This window comes from Meleagris gallopavo, chromosome 1, assembly GCF_905368555.1.
Source record: "Meleagris gallopavo chromosome 1, MGAL_WU_HG_1.1, whole genome shotgun sequence".
Classification (NCBI taxonomy): Eukaryota; Metazoa; Chordata; class Aves; order Galliformes; family Phasianidae; genus Meleagris; species Meleagris gallopavo.
Genome location: NC_139404.1, coordinates 12160213 through 12176966, shown reverse-complemented (window position 1 = coordinate 12176966; position 16754 = coordinate 12160213). Strand labels below are relative to the sequence as shown.

Sequence of the window (16754 nt, the reverse complement as noted above, 5' to 3'; positions counted from 1 at the left end):
TAAAGAATGTGAAGGGCAATGAGAGGGACTTCTGCAGGTGTATGTGCAGCAAGAGAAATACTAGGGAAAATTTAGGTAATCTGCTGAATGGGGCAGAGGTCACAGAGAAACAAAGAGCAAGTTACTCACTGCTTCCTTTGTGCTGCTCTTTACTGGTAAGATTAGTCTCCAGTATTTCCAGGTCTAGAAGACAACTGGAGGGCTGGAATGAGGACTGTTTGCCTTCAGTGGAGGTGGATTGGATTAAGGAACGTTTTAAACAGATGAGACAAGCAGAAGCTCCTGGGGCCTGGCAAGATGCACCCAGAAGTGCTGTGGGAGTTGATCATATTGCAGGGCTGCTCTTGATTGTCTTTGAAAGGTCATGGCAATTGGCCAATGTTCTTGAGAACTGGGAGAAAGCAGATATCACTCTAATCTTTCAGAAGGGCAAGAAGCTAGACCTGGAGAGCTACAGGCCGGTCGACCTTGCTTTGACCCTAGAAGGAATGCGACTTTGAAACATGAGGGGCAATAATAGATACACTGGGTGTAGCTGGCATCAGTTAATAAATGGAAATCATGCCTTATCAACCTGATGGTCTTCCTAATGACAGGGAGTAGAAAGGCAGGTGCTGATCTTTTTGGAGATACCAGTAAGAATCCAAGGGAGTGGCATGGTGCTGTGTCAAAGGAGGGTCAAGATGGGGAGTAGGAAAAGGTTCTTTAGGAAGGTGGTGGCCACAGGCACTGGCATGGATTCTGTAGGGCTGGAGTCATGGTACCAAATTGCCAGAGATCAGGAAGCATTTGAACTATGCTCTCAGACATAGGCCTAGAATTTTAGATTTGATTATTACAGGTCCCTTCCAACTCCTTTTATTCTGTTAATCCATCCAATACAACTAAATGATTGGAGTAATGGAGGAGGGTGATGCTAGGGTTGTTGTTTATCTTGGCTTTAGGAAGATTGGACACCTGTCTGCCCTAACTTCCTAACGCTCAAATTAATGAAGGACAAGCTAGACAGATAAGAATGAAATGAATCAGGAACTGGCTTAATTTCTGTGCTCAAAGGGTTGTGATCAGCAGCTCGAAGTCTAGTAGGAGGATAGTCTCTGTTCAACATTCTATTTAATGATGGGACGTCAGCAAGTCTGCAGACAGTGTAGAATTGGTAGGAGTGATTGATGCACGGGAGGGTTGTGCTGCTAAGCCAGAGGGACCTTGACAGCCTAGGTCTTATGAGGTCAGCAGAGGGAAGTTTGGGATCTTGCACCTATGAGGAAGTGTGCATCAGTTCAGGCTGGAGGCTGATTGGCTGAAAAGCAACCTGATAGATGAATACTTGCCAGTCTTCATGAATGACAAATTGACTGTAAGCTGTCACTGTGCCTTTGTAACAAAGCAGGTCAGCAGCTGTTTGGATGGGATTATGAGGAGTACTGTCAGCATGCTGATGGAGATCATTCTTCGCCCTTACTGTAACACATCTGGAGCGTTGTGCCCTTCTCTGGGCTCACCAGTCCAAGGCAGACCTGGGCATACTGGAGCAGATCTGGTGACATGCAAGTTGGTTACTGGAAGAGCTGGGATTTAGCCTTGTGAAGGGAAGGCTCAGCTGGGATCACAGCAGTGTTGTAAAAGCATTTGATAGGAGGGGGAAAAGAAGATGAATCACAATTTTTCAGCAGTGCCTGGTGACATGAGGGAATGGCTCATTCATAACAAGCTACGTTACAAGAAATTTCATTTAAAATAAGAGCAACAAAATAAACCCCTTTACTGTATGGGCAGTTGAATCCTGGAAGAGATTCTCCAGAGCTTGTGCAGTCTCTGCCTTGAGAGATGCTCAGAACTTGCCTGGCGACAGCTCTGGGCAACCTACTGTAGTTGTGCATGGGAAAGTAGATCACACACTCTCAAGATTCACTTTCAACCTGGCATTCTAAGTAGCTCTTGAAAAAATGTTTGTGCAAGCTCAGGCTGGATACAGGAAAAGGTCTTGTGTCTCTGTTCACCTCTGCGTTGTGTCCTCCATGTTCATTAAACTCTGAAGAAATAATCTTTCTGCTTCTCATTCCTAGTTTTGTAGTGTGCAATTAAATATGCATGCATGTTTTCTAACTGTTCAGTGGAAACACAAATGGTAAAAACTGCTTGAGGAACGGTTGTGGTGTTTATCAAACTGTTGCACACACTGTTAGCCGAGTAGAAGCTGAATGCTCTTATAGCACAGCTCAGGCAAGGTTGAAGGTCCAGGCTTCCAGGCTTAACATTAAATATGGAACTCCTGGGCGCTTTGTCAGGGCGTGTAGGTGAGAGAGGCTGACTCATCCTAAGTCCCATGTACTTAGGAACCTGACTAATTTTTTTATTTGCATTGGTATTCTGATTTTTGCTTAGCTCGTTACGTATTTTGTTTGCTGTAAGGGTTACTGTCTTTCTCATTTGACTGTATAGTCTCACCATCCTGTTGGCTGTGGGTAGAAATTAGATAATTAAGGGAAATCTCTGTATCACCAATACTATTTTTCTTCTACAGAACTACCAATGAAATAAAAAACTTGCAGTACCTACCTCGAACCAGTGAACCACGTGAAATGCTATTTGAAGACCGGACACGAGCCCATGCAGATCACATAGGACAAGGTTTTGAACGACAGACTACAGCTGCTGTGGGAGTGTTGAAGGCTGTGCACTGTGGAGAGTGGTATGTGTTGACTGACTTACTCAGCTAGGCATCTGGAAAATATTTACCTCAATTTCCATTTATTATCAGAAGACAGAGCACTCAATAGGCTAATCTAGCATTAGAGGTATTTAAATAATGCTTTGTAGATGACTGGATTTTTTTCTCTCTCTCTTTGCACCAGCTGTGCTTGTCTGCCCTTTAAAAGATTGCATACAGCTTGCAGTGTGGCTGCAACTGGAAAGGTGCCTTGCAGCAGCACTTCAGTAGCTATGATTGAATTCCTGTAATCAAGTTACGTTGGATATAAAAACTACTTCACACTTTTGTTTTAGTTTAAATAACATGTGCATGTTGAGCTGAATTTCTGCTTCAGAGGTGCAGGTGAAGGCGTTTTGGCAATTCTGTGTGTTGTCTGGAAATGAGCAAAAGTTTTGTTTTTGCTTTAAAGTCATGGCTGCTATAACTCTAACTTACTAATGGTAGATTGCATAAGAAGAATCTTCTTGGAGTCTGTGTGATGGTCTTGAGTGTCTCTCTGAAATTCCCACGTGTGATTCAGGAAACGAATTTATCTTGTTAGAAGCTATTTACATTTTGACTGAATAAGGAAACCCCAAAAGCACGTGGGCTCTGTCGCCCAGAACAAAGAATCATTGTTTCAGGAACTTCTGACCTTGGTTTGGGGGAATGACCTTAGTTTTGGAGGTTACCTTTGTATTCTTAAATAGAACCACCTTTTGCTCTTCCTATCTTCCTGCCCAGAATTCCCTTTGGATGAGATAATGCAGATTTATGTTACAGTGCAAGAGTTAATTGAGATAGGAAATAATTGCCGCTGGGAGAGAACTAGATTGCTCAGCAGTTAATGTGTTCTTATTTCTGGCTCTGATATTTATGGTTTACTTCCACATCAAGTTCTTGACAGGTGGAGCTTCAAAATCCCAGCTTGTTCTGGTTGTGAGAAGCTGGAGTGAATTAGGATTGAGGAGTGGTAGTAGAGCAAGAGTTGAGCTACTGTGTAAATCTGAGGGAGGTGTGTATGAGGGAATGCTGGAGAGAGCATCAAAGCTTTATTAAGGAAAATGTGAGAAAACAAACTTGTCCCTAGAAACTGGGGAGAGTTTAATTTGATTTAAATTTCTCCGGGAACTTCCTATCCTTCCCTCTATAATAAGATCGTCTCCTCCTGGATATCATAACATTTTCATTTATATTCTACAAGTAAGTTTTCCCATCTTTTATGCTTTTCAGAATGAAACCACCATCTTCTCTTCTAGGTTGAAGCTTGTGGAAAAGAGAATCTATCCAACCTCCATTAAAATTCCTTTTAAACTTATTTATGTGTAAATTGAAAAGTGGTCTGGAGATAGGCAGAACTACCAAACAAACCTCAGCCTAAGGGAGAGGAAGAAAGAATCAGCATTTCACTTCAACATAGAGACTGAAAATGCATCTTTTAATGTGGGGAAAAAATTGGAATTGATATATGTAATAAATTGCTTCTCTCTGCAAGAATGATATTGAGGCCCCGGAGGTGGAGGGCAACGAAGTTGTGAGGGGTCTGCAGCACAGGTCTTGTCAGGAGTGACTGAGGGAACAGGATTGTCTGTAGTCAGGATTTGTAAGATTGTACAGGTCTGGAGGAGGCTCAGGGGTGACCTTATCACTCTCTACAACTGCCTGAAAGGAGATTGTGGTGAGGTGGGGGTCGGCTACTTCTCCCACATAACTATCAATAGATGAGAGGGAATAGCCTCAAGTTGTAGCAAGGAAGATTCAGGTTGGATATTGGGAAATTCCTCTTCTCTGACAGAGTGGTGAGGCAGTGGCACAGACTGCCCAGGGAGGTGGTGGAGTCACCATCACTGGAAGTGTTTGAAAAATGTTTAGATGTGGCACTGAGGGCCATGGGTTAGTGGGAAATATTGGTGATAGGTGGATGGTTGGACTGGATGATCTCTGAAGTCTTCTCCAACCTTGGTGACTCTGTGATTCTCTTAGAGGAGGGAAAAATATAACACAATTGATGGAATAAAAATGATTTATTTCAAGCTAGATTTGACCTCTGTGATAACTTCTTTCTCTTTCTGCCTGTCGGTACAGTTTTGAAAAGGTACCATGCTGTACTTACAAGCCCTGTTTAGTTTCTTTTGTATAATGACACATCATTACTTTAATGCAACACGTTAAAATAATTTCAGCTATTATCTTTACCTTGACTCTTAAACTGTGAGGGGTTTTATACTAAACAAAGCAATGTGTGTGGAAATTTTGAAAACTGTATTTGACAACAAAAGTGAAACTTGGAGCTATGCCAGGAGTGATGGAAATAAAACCACACATTGTAACAAGGAGATACCATATATTAAAATATTTTCTTTCTCGTGAGGAGAAAATAAAGTAATTCTTAGACTTGCTGATCTGAGTGGTTAGTTTGTATTTAGTGTGAGACTGAATTGAGCATGGAAGGATAGCTACTTGGTGCTTGTAGGGGAACGTTTGTAGAAAAGCACTTAAAACATAAGAAATTGCTTTCCTCAGCTGCTGAATTGTTTGGGAAGTGCTGGCTGTGGTTGTGATGCTAATCTTGGGTTTTGTGATCAGAGGATACTGAAGAAGAATCTTGCTTTATGTGCAGAGAACTAGTAGGGGTGGTACACAGGCTTGTTTTGGTTGGGTACTTGGGCAGAATGTATCTGTGTTAGAATTTAAGGCACTCTTGTATACCTACAACTGAATGTTTATATGGACAGCTTACCTTACCTTGAAGAATTTTATTTGTGACTGTGCTTGCCAACAACTTGGAGAAGGAAAATAAACATATCCTTATCCCTTTACGAAGGGATTGTGCTGTTATGAGATTGAAATTTTTTCTTTTTCTTTGGGGCAGCAACATCGTTTCCTCCTGCAAATTGTTAGGACTGTAAAACTGTTGTTACTGCTCAAGTGATAAAAGTAGTAATTACGTGTCGGCCTACTTGGATATTTTTAAAGGATTTAAGCAGGAAGCCTTACAATCCCTTGGTCTAACTATAGAAGTAGTAGTGTGGTAGCTCACTGTGGCCAGGGCATCTCATAGTTTGGATTGAAAATCTCTTTGGACATCTAAGTGAACTGTTTCCTGAGCATTTCACTTGCTTCAGATTGTACAAAATAGAATATCAGAGTTGTTTTGCTAGTAATCATGTTTGCAAATGCAGAATTAAAAATTCCCTGGCAATTTGCTGTGTTTACAGGAAGAATGCCATGTTTTGTGGTACGATTGCAGTACAGAGTTGATAATGCATTTTGTTGCTTATGTATATAGGTAAGAAGAAAAGTAATGATTAAAAAAAAACAATTACAATTACTGCCCTGTGTCCTGACATAATGCTTAAAACACTGAGTAAACACTGCTGTGGAAACTTGGCTTTGGGCTGAAATCCTTTTTAGTATGTGAATATTCTCTGTATGTACATCTGAGTTAAGAGTTCACTTAATTTACAAATGACATTAGCTCCAAATGCAGATATGTGTCTTTCCTAATGTAAACTGTACTAGATGTCTTTAAAAGATAAAAATGTAACTGTATAACTGACTTATAAAAAGTAGATTCACACAGCAGGTATTTTCATGCTGTTAATTAGAGCTGGTTCCTCTAAGCTTTCTGCTTTCAGTGCTGAAAACCTCTTCAGGAGGATATAGAAATGGAGGATATAGAAACAAATGGAGTGAGATGTCCCAATCTTCATAAAATTGGGAGTAAAATATGTGATGTAAAAAATTTCCCAGTAGTTAAACCAGGCTTTTTTTTTTTCTCTCTGTAAACAGCTTAAACTGTTTTTTTTTTTTTTTCTTTGTTGAGGTCATGACCTGAATCGAATGCATCTCTTCAGATTGAAAAGCCCAATAAACTTTGCATCACTGCCTGCTTCTTAGGACAAAACCAATACCATACGTATGCAAAAACCACAAATAATTATCTTCTTGTGCTTTGAAAACACGGTCAGCAATCTATGTGGTGTGCTCAGAAATGCATGGATCTGTTCTGCCTTAGGGAGCAGATCCCACGCGTGGCCCAGCTGGGAGGAGGAGGGCACCCAGCTCCCCAGGGACATGCGGCCGCTGCGCTGTGCCTGCATGGCAGCCAGATGCAAAGGGCATCTCATCAACAGATGTTTCTTAAAACCTTTTTTTTTTTGGTGGGGGGAGGAGGGGAATAAATCCCTCAAAACCACATGCAAAGCTTAGTTTTATGTGTTTATGTAGAAGAACTGAATTTAATTTTAGATTAGGAAGTGGTAAGGATTGTAGCTGTCGTGGCATTTGTTAACTAATTCTAGATAATTCCTTTGGAGACATTATTATATAAATGGTGTTTCTTTCAGAGAGGTGCTGTGGGACACGAGGTGAATTCCTGTAACAGTTTGAGTACTCAGGGAAGCCATAATTCAGATCTTGCTCCTCTGTAGCTGTCTAGTTAGTACAAGCACTGGTGTGTTTTCAGGGGATGCTGTGAAGGATGCTGGTGCTTGCTGCTCTCTGGCGTTGTGGCAGATGAATTAGAACCAGCTTTATTCTCAAGTCTGAACAGGGTCTGTAAGGCTGAGATACCGAGCAGTGCTGGCAGCAGTCTCCCTAGTGTTATGGTGTGCTTTGAGGTACCTGATGGGTGTACCACACTAAAAAGTGTTGGCAGAGTAACCCTGACATATCTGGACCACCTGTCTTTGCGAGGCTGATGGAAGTCAGTAAAAGTATGGAGCTTTGACTTTTCATTGCTTCTTATACTAGCACTTGTTTAAAAAATGAAAAACTAAGATAATTCATTTAATCAGCATCCTTGAACTTTAGTCAGCTTTTATTCTCTGAAATGTGGTCTATGTTAGAATTCCTGAGTTTATATTTAGATGATTTCCTTTATCCTTTGCAGATTTCCTTTATTATTCTCTTTACCATGTTAGTTTCAGCCTCTGACCGTGCAATTCTTGCATTCTTGCCTTCCTGTAGGTCTGAGCAGCCTCGAATAACCAAAGATGTAATTTGTTTTCATGCTGAGGACTTCTTAGAGGTAGTTCAGCGCATGCAGTTGGACTTGCATGAGCCTCCACTCTCACAGGTAAGCACACTGTGACCCATTAATTAATCGTCCTCTGCAAGACCTCAAAGTTTTCACCCTTAATTTTTTTCCCTCTTTTTCCCTCCAGTGTGTCCAGTGGGTTGACGATGCAAAACTGAATCAGCTGCGAAGGGAAGGCATTCGATATGCCAGAATTCAGTTATTTGATAACGACATCTATTTTATCCCGAGGAATGTTGTGCACCAGTTCAAAACAGTTTCAGCGGTGTGCAGCTTGGCGTGGCACATCCGGCTCAAGCTGTATCATTCGGAAGAAGAAGCTTCTCAAAATGCAGGCACTCTCGAAGCAGGGACCTCTGCAGACCCCAAGTCTTCGGTTATGGGACTTCAGACTGACAGCAGGATTTGTACAATAAGCAAAAATACCTCCGAAGACGCCAAACTTTCAGACGTTCTGCAGCAGGAATTTATGCCGATAAAACACGAACCTATTGCATCTCACCAAATTAAAGAAGAACCCATGAATGTTGATCTTGCTGAAAAGACTGTGGCACCCCATGACAGCAGGGGCCAGAATGTTCAGACTAGATTGGATCAGGTTGAATTGACGGCGTTTAAGTTGGAAATGGGTTCCAAATTTGAACCTGGCAGCAAGGACTTACAAGGCAAGTTGTGCCCCGGCAGTCACGTACATCCGGATGATACGAGACAACATAGTTCATATCCAAAACTGCATGGACAAAGAGAGGATGATTTTTTGTGCTAAATTTGTATATATTGTTTTAAATTCCTTTTTAAACTTAATGATGTAATAATGTAAAGATTCATAAGTTCTGTGAGGCGAGTTTGTGACTTGCCTTCGCATCTGTTACAGAAGATAGTTATGTAGCTTTGTAACATTCCTCAGTGCCTGTCCATAACTGTGAAGTATCAAAGCACTTAGGGCCAGATGCACTGTAAACACTGCAGGTTTAACATAAAGAAGTCTTTAAATAATTTTGAGTTGTAGGTTTTAGAGTAGAGCTGACATTTAACATATATATTTTTTGTAAGATGAGCCAGAATTCTTTTTGACAATTCCAGGCTTTTCCATAGAGCTTATTTATACCAATTTTTTCATTTTAAATGTGTCAGCACTGTAGTGTAAATATCTTTTTTAAAAATCTTTTTAGTGTGATTTATACTGAAACGTGAGCCGCTTAATAAAGGTTCATAATAACAGATTGGTTTTATTTTTGGGTCTGCAAAAAATAATTCAGTTAAACTGCCTCTGTCAATGGTTCTGTTCCTACCTGCACTAAGGCATAGGATGCCCTCACTCCGTTGCGGAGCGAGGAGCTGCAGCAAACTGAGGTAGAGCGGAGGCATTCTTTGTCAGCCAAGATTAAGTCAGAATGCAAAATCAGTCCTCCCTGCACAGCTGCTCATTAAAGGCGCCCTCCAAACCCTGTCATCAGATGTTAATGCGGAACAGAGACAAACGTTACCCGCAGCCTTCCTGTGTCAGGAGGTTGGACACCAGTGGGCTCCAGGAGCGCTGCCGGCCTCTGTGTAGCTGAGCCGGGCAGGGTGGCAAACTCCTTTTGTGCTCATCTCCTCCCCCTGCATAAGCCACAGTTCATATATTCCTTTCCACGTTTTAGAAACAAAGCTCATATCGGTTATCTGACTAAATTAGAACAAAGAATGTTTTATTTAAGAGGTTACTCAAACTGAAGCCAGTATAGCTTGAGCGGTGGCCTGACGCTCACTGAGGCAAATTTGGATTAGGATTGCTCCAGGTGCTGATAGTGCAAGGCAGTACAGATAGACTGGCCAATGTGTCTGGTAGGAAGATTCCTGGAGTCCCAGGTTAGAAGTAACAATTGCTTCATCAGGAAAATGATAGTGGTTTCCAAGTTTGACTGTTCACCTCTCTCTACTTTGTGGAACTCTGTAGTTTTCCTAACCTGTGTTCTGAGAGAAGAGGTTACAAGGCTAGCTAGCGTCTGATGTGGTAATGGCAAACACTGTAATTTAACTTATTTGTGTGTAATGTGTTGCTGTGTAGTACAAACACATCTGAACGCTGTTTCTTTTTCAGGTAGCTACAAACAGCAGTAACCTGCCCTGCAGCCTGTCCTTCAACTAAATATTTAAAACTTGAGATTCTAGGCCTGTTGTTATTTCTGAAGCCCTAAAGTCTCCAGGTTTTTTGGGGGAATTTTTTTCCCTATGGCTTCTTGAAAATTACACATCCTCAGAGGCACAAATCAAGACCTTTGATATGCTTAGTGATCACTTTGGCTTCAATTGTAGCAATAGAACAATATGTTGTTTTCTTTCCCAGGTGTTGTCTAGTTCAACTACCCGAGGGCCTTTTGGTGCAAATGTTTCTTGCTCCTAGGTTGTTAAAATTGTTACTTTGTACTTATGCCTGGCACTGAAATCAGCCATTTACCTGTTGTGTGCCCTAATGTGTTTAAATCTACAATAGGTCTGTTGAGGAATTATTAATTAAATCAGCATTTGAATTGCTAAACGTTACTCTTACGTAGCCATAATTATGTATTAGAGAAGCAATAGAATCATGAATCTCTTGGATGTGGCGAAATCTAATTGCTATTTTCATGACTTCTGGTTAAAAGATGACTACCAGTTTTGCAGCCTCAGGGATCTCGCTTCCCCTCACTCCATAAGCAAATGGTTCATGTGTGACGTGGTAAGTTACGACTCCTGCATACTCAGATTTGAGGTGTTAATTGGTTCATGTAAGGATTTGAGCCTTTGTGATAGAAATGTGCTCTCAGTTCCCATTGTGTTCTCTGAACAATCTGGAAATTTCCACCCATAATCTCCTGGCTTTGCGAACACACGCCGTTCTGTAGCCTTCCATTCCTTTTCTTTGTGCCAGCCATCAGAGAGCAGGGAGGAGCTGCAGGTTGTAGCTTCTACCCAGCACTCAGCTTTTCAAATCCATTAGTAGGCAGCTCCAGCTTTACGAGAACCAGCCAGCCTTGACAGATGCAGCTTTTTTTTTTTTTCTTTTCCCCCTTTGAATCTCATTTGTATTCTGTTGATCCGTATGCTGAGCATTCAATTTTTTTCCTGTTGGATTTCAGTTACATCACCCTCCCCCTTGATGGCAGACTATTTTCTGTACTGTGGGTCCTCTCTAGACTGAAGAAATCAATATTTGAAAATAGAGTAGCAAATACGACGTTATACTTACAATAGAACTTTTTTCCACTTGAAAGCCTGCTCAGTGGTCTTGGCTGGTGTGCTCTCAAACTTCTGCTCAGGTATGTCTTCATTCTGACATTTTGCTTCTTAACTGCCCACGTTTTAAACCCATTTTTTTGTCACTTTCAGAATTCTGAGAGAGAAGTAGCAGCAGTTCTTAGAATTTTTATGCACTGTTTATTTTTGAGAGAAATTAGATTTTGACTGTTAGGCAGAGCTCGAAGAGAGAACACGAACAGTACACAACCAATGGCTGTCGGAACTGCCATTGTACTCAAATGTGCACAGGGTTTGCATCGACCAGCTGCAGTGGGATACACTTGGCTAGCTTTGAAAACCAAATTTGTCCTCTACCTGTGGTGTATTCATCTTGATATGGTTGCTTTTCAAGAGGGAGGACAATTTCTGAGAATTTCAGCTCCCAAGTTGTTCATTAGTCTGACAAAAATCTTGGTGTCAAGTGGTCCTATGCGATATCCTCTGCTCCTGTTGCATACATCAGCTTCACATCCGGACTTTTGCTCCAGCAATAAATCTTTCCTGCCCTGCGATGCACTGACACCAGACTTTGCTTGTTGCTTTTTTCCTCCCTCCGGATTTCAGTTTTTTCTGTTGCTTTGGCTGAAATCTCTGGTGTTCTCTTTTGGCCCATGTTCTTCTGCAGATGGGAAAAATCCATGCGAGGCACAGTGCCTGTACTGCAGTGGTGGTCACATCCGTGTGTTTGCCGTGCTGTCCCAGCTAATGACACCATGTGCAGAACCTCAGAGATGTTTCCGTAGATCCTGTACCGTTTTTGTGGATAGCAAAGAGCTGCGTTGTTACTGACCCTACCAATAGCTCTCAACATGGTAGTTACTGTTTTTGTTACGATTACTGGAGCTTTTGCATCTCACTGGCAGCTGGCTTCATGTGTTACGTACAGGTGTTACTGGTGTTGTGTCACCCCCAGCCCTCCGATGCCTGCAAATTGACTCCAAAACAGCCTTTTCATTACAGGTACTGCTGGCATGCAGATTTCCCCTTCCTTGTTACTATAGTGAATATTTCAATACTTTAATGGAAATATTAATTCTATCTAGTATTAGAAATAAAGTATTATTTCAGAGGGTGATGATTTAAGTATTCATCTGTGAAAGAATTCCTTGGTGATGAATAAAATTAATTTTTAAGTAAAAATACACGTGCGCAGTAAATACATTGGCATTGCAAATAACGTAGGGAATGGAAACGTGAAACGGTTGACAAACAGATTGGCAGAATGTTATGGACTTGGAACATTGAAGAAGTCTTCCAGGAAACATAAGGAAAATATTCTTTGTTTAAAAATGACCATTTTCTAATATGTGCATGTGAATAAGAATGATGAATTGATGAAAAAAATCCATGCTTTCTTTATGCTCACGGGAGCAAGACCCGTTGTGAGAGGGGTTACCACCTGACCCTATTGATGAAAGCTGTACTAATTCTGATCAAATGGCGTAAGACATCTTTGCAGGCTTCTCAGCTGTAATTGCATTCATTTTTGTGATGGTCAAACGAAGCTGAGTTCATTTGCAGGCAGCCAGCGCCTTTGACCTGACTGTGAATGTGTACGAGTGAAAAATGGGAAGGATGACTTCTGATTGCTGTGAGACGCTGTTAAAAATGCTTTCCTGGGTTGTGAGTCCTTGCTACTGCTTGTTTGTTTGGTCCTTTTTAGGTGGATGAAACGCACTTTAAGAACTGTGTAATAGGTAATGCTGATGTTTTGTGCCAATCCTGCTGAGTTTCCTGCACACGTGAACACTTGGAAACCTATGACTCCCATTGGTCACTCATTTCATTTTTCTTAAAAAAAAAAAAAAGAAACAATTCTGCTGTGTGTGCAGCTTCTCACCCAGAAGCAGTGATTAACTTCATGGTATCTAGGTTGCTAGTTCTGTTAGAGTCATCGGAATGTGGACTCTCCCAGTCTCGTGTATCAGATTCGGGCCGCTGTGTTCCTTTGTACTGTGATGCTGTTATTGCTTCTGCTTTAGAGCTGTTCTGTACTTAAGTGCCAGGGAACCACCGGTTGCCTTGTGTTCTGGTCACGCTGATAGACAGCTTTCTGATGAGGTCATTCGTCCTAAATACTCCTTCAACATTTGGTGTATGGATGTGATATTCTGATGCGGTGATTAAAGGAGCAGATTGAAGTTCTATTTTTATCAAGTTTTATTTTTCAATAACTATTTCAATATGTTTCCTTCTACCAACTGATTTCCATTTCACCTGAATGAGAATGTGGTGTGTCGCAGAGGTTAGGCTTGTGTTTTAAGGGCTGATTTCCATGGAATTTTTGTTTTTTAAATCTGGTTGCGTTGTTGGGCTGTTAGCTGAGAAAGGCACTCCGTAGAGTCCCAAGGAGAAAACCTTGTCAATTAGACCACTTTTCTATTGGGCAAATGTGAAAATTTCCCTGAGATAAAGATTTTGCTTCTGTATTACGTGTGTATTTGTCAGAAATAGTACTGCTTTCATCTCTTAAGTCATCCTGTAACTCAGTCCTGTGCTATCTTATTTTGAATGTTGTCATCCGTGCCAAGCAGTACATTTGGAATGCATGTATGCACATTCTTAAAGTGTTCAGGTTCAAGTTTGGGATGTATGTTGCACAACTGTATCTTCCAAGTACAAGAACAGAGAACTTCATGCTACTCTACGATGCTGACAAATCAAGAAAAGCAATAGAAATACGTAATGGAAAAATTTAGTCTCATGGTCTTTTACACATGTGCATTGAGTATTTATTTTCCTGAATCTGACAAAAGTAGATACTCATCTATAATGCATGCTGAAGTGTTCAAGCTTGTATGAATGATCTGAATAGAAATAAATGATGTAGAATATTTATCACCATATATATGCTATCAATATATATATATTATCTATATAATATATATCAGTCATCAGGATATGACCAACAATGTTTCATTTCAGAATAGAAAACCTTTCAGTTGCATTCTGAAGCAGATCTCTCCCCATGCTCCATGTCACAGCTGTGCCACATAACTGGGACAGGCGTTCTCTGCTGTACCACCACGTAACTGGTGTGACTTCTGGCAATTCAGGATGAGCCATCTCAGCATCAGCTTTCTGTGTTTCACGATGCTTTATCAAATCTGCCTTTTTGTTTCACTCATCTTGGTTCAGTGCTGTAACCAATGCCTTTGAGAATGTGGTAGTTATAAACAGCTGTAATTGCTGCATCAGCTTCTGGAGAGTCAGAGCGAACTTTGGATTTTTCTGAATGAAGTTCTGATAGCAGAAAAAGGCAGAAGAGTACGAAGGTATCGCAGCAGCAGCTCTAAGTCAGCTTTAGAACCGATATGAAGTACTGAATCAAAAGGGATATTTTTCTCATCAAAGTACCTCTGAAAAGACCAAGAAAAAATTTGCAAAATTCAGTGCTTCCAGGTGGCTGCATCCTATGAATGTCTCTTGATGAATGAAATTGTGCATGACCTATGCAGGACACCAGGAAGAAACTGTGACTTCAGCACTTCGAATCAGAGATTTATTTCAAGGTTTTTAAGTAGACCCTTAAAAATGGATGAAGAACAAAATCTCCCCAAAACAAAAAAAAAATCTGAGAGTAGGCAGCAATTCTGAGGAGATTTAGAATCATAGAATTGCTCAGGTTGGAGAAGACCTTACAGATCATAAAGTCCAACCACAACCTAACCATACTACCTGAACTCTAACAGCCCTCCGCTAAATCACGTCCCTGAGCACCGCATCCAAACAGTTTTTAAACACATCCAGGAATGGTGACTCAACCACCTCCCTGGGGAGCCCATTCCAGTGCTTAACAACCCTTTCTGTAAAGAAGTTTTTCCTGATATCCAACCTAAACTTACCCTGGTGCAACTTGAGGCCATTTCCCCTCATCCTGTCACCAGTGAGAAGAGTTTGAAACAATTGTGCTCAGTCCTAGTAAACTGGGTAAGCTTCCAGATAGTAAGTGCTTCCAGATAGTAAGTGCATCTGTGAACCAGAAGGGATTTGTGAAGGAGGCACAGTCACTTCTGCAGTTCATCTTGTAATATAGCAGGTCCTAATGAGGCTGGTTCCTATTCTCCCATCAGTTACAACCATCTGTTAACATCAGCAGCTTCAGTGAGGAAATCTGCACTGCTCTTCTGAGCAGGAGTTTTGGCTTTTTGCTGCTGCTTCTCCCTTCAGCTGCGGAAAGGCCAGGGATGCTCACTCGTACACTTGGTGCCCTAAGATAGCGCATCCAGGTAAGTGGGGCTTGGTGAGTCTGTCATATTCTCCATCAAGCCTTATTCAGGATGAGACCCCCTCACCTAAGTTCAGGTGCTGGTTTATGTGATTGTAGCAAGTGGCTCAGAGAAGTTTACCATGATTTGGAGGTCGGTGGGTTTTAGCGTAATTTTCACCTTCTCCATCATTTTTTCAAGCATCCAATAAACATTTTACATGAAGCCTAGCTTGCCAGCCATAGGACATAACAGAGAATGCATCTCAATCATGGGAGCCAGAGAAGGTGCGCTGACTGTTCCATATGTCATGTATGTATGTGCACTCATTGCCCATAGCAGGCAGGCTGGGGAGCTTGCATTGAGGTGAATGCCCTTCCTCCTGCCCCAGCATCCCTCAGCTACACCCAGCTGCAGTACTGTTTTCACTTCAAGTTCACGAAGATGCCCAAGCCTGTTCTTCAGGAGTGGGCAAGAGTCTGACTTGAACAAGTAGGCATTGCTGAAGGCTTCTCCAGAGCTAAGCAGGACGCAGGGACGCCTCCCAAAGAGGAATGCAGCTACCGAAGGAATGAAATGTGCTGTTCCATTGTTTTTTTTCCTTCTGGAGGGAAGAAAAGTTTATTTCAGCTTTCCATAAATCATGATGCTTGTAAACTGGGAGTACACAAATGTGCTTAGCAAAAGCTGATGTTACAACATTCTTTACAATGGCTGAATAGAAAGATTTGTCATTCCCTGGTTTCCCCATTTACGAGATAGGGCAGCCGACCACACTGAAGCAGCCTGAATGGATGCTGAAAAATCCTTTGTTAGCCTGTGTTCCAAGCCATGATCCAGTGCTTCAGGCTGCAACAGGTCCCGGTTGCCATGTATTTACTTCATGTCTGTCTGTATGGTTGAAGAGCAAGCAAAAAATCTAGGGATGGAGGATGACCTTCCCTTTTTAGAGGACATACAGTTGAATGCAGCTAGTTAATATTTTTCCCGTGAGGCGTTTTAGTCTAATCATTTGCTGTTACCTCAGAAGTCTTTCCCTGGCTCTTTTCACTCACTGTAACTTTTTTTTTGTTTTCTGTACCCAGAAAACGTAAATGAATCAGCATATTCAGTATATAATGATGTCTTAAGAAGCTCTTAGATTTGAATTTGATGTTATCCTGGCTCCTGGAAGAGCACTTCCAGCCCACACAATAGGATTCTTGTTCAGATCTTCCCAGAAGTCCCATTCATTGTATTTGTTATGTGAAGAAGTACTTTTGCTCACACTGTGTTTGCTGATGCTCTGAAAAGCCAAAGCTTCACCTCCATGGATTTAATACACCATAGCACTGAAAATCTTTCTCCTTAAAATACCACTTCCTGCAGGTACAAATGCATTACAGCAGCTGCAGTCTCTTGAAGCACAAGTGACTTCTTACTAGGAGAGATGATCATAATCATTGTGTTCTTCCTCTTTTCTGAAACTTGGGCTGCTGCCATAGTTCAGCTACTAATTTTTTCCCTAGGTGAACATATTGTTTATGTTTCAGCACTTAAGAACTCAGTTTAG

The 16754-nt window shown here is 41.4% G+C and overlaps 1 protein-coding gene across 2 annotated transcripts in view; it reads left to right on the top strand.

Annotated features, from left to right (window-relative positions):
• Positions 1-8954, top strand: part of RSBN1L (round spermatid basic protein 1 like) — a 44797-nt gene extending 35843 nt beyond the window's left edge. For both annotated transcript variants that reach the window (XM_085216701.1, XM_085216694.1), the window contains 3 exons: positions 2525-2692; positions 7664-7772; positions 7861-8954. In XM_085216701.1, coding sequence (XP_085072827.1) covers positions 2525-2692; positions 7664-7772; positions 7861-8499 — 916 coding nt within the window. In that variant the 3' untranslated portion in view covers positions 8500-8954. The remainder of the gene's footprint in view (positions 1-2524; positions 2693-7663; positions 7773-7860) is intronic.
• Positions 8955-16754: the final 7800 nt, after the last annotated feature.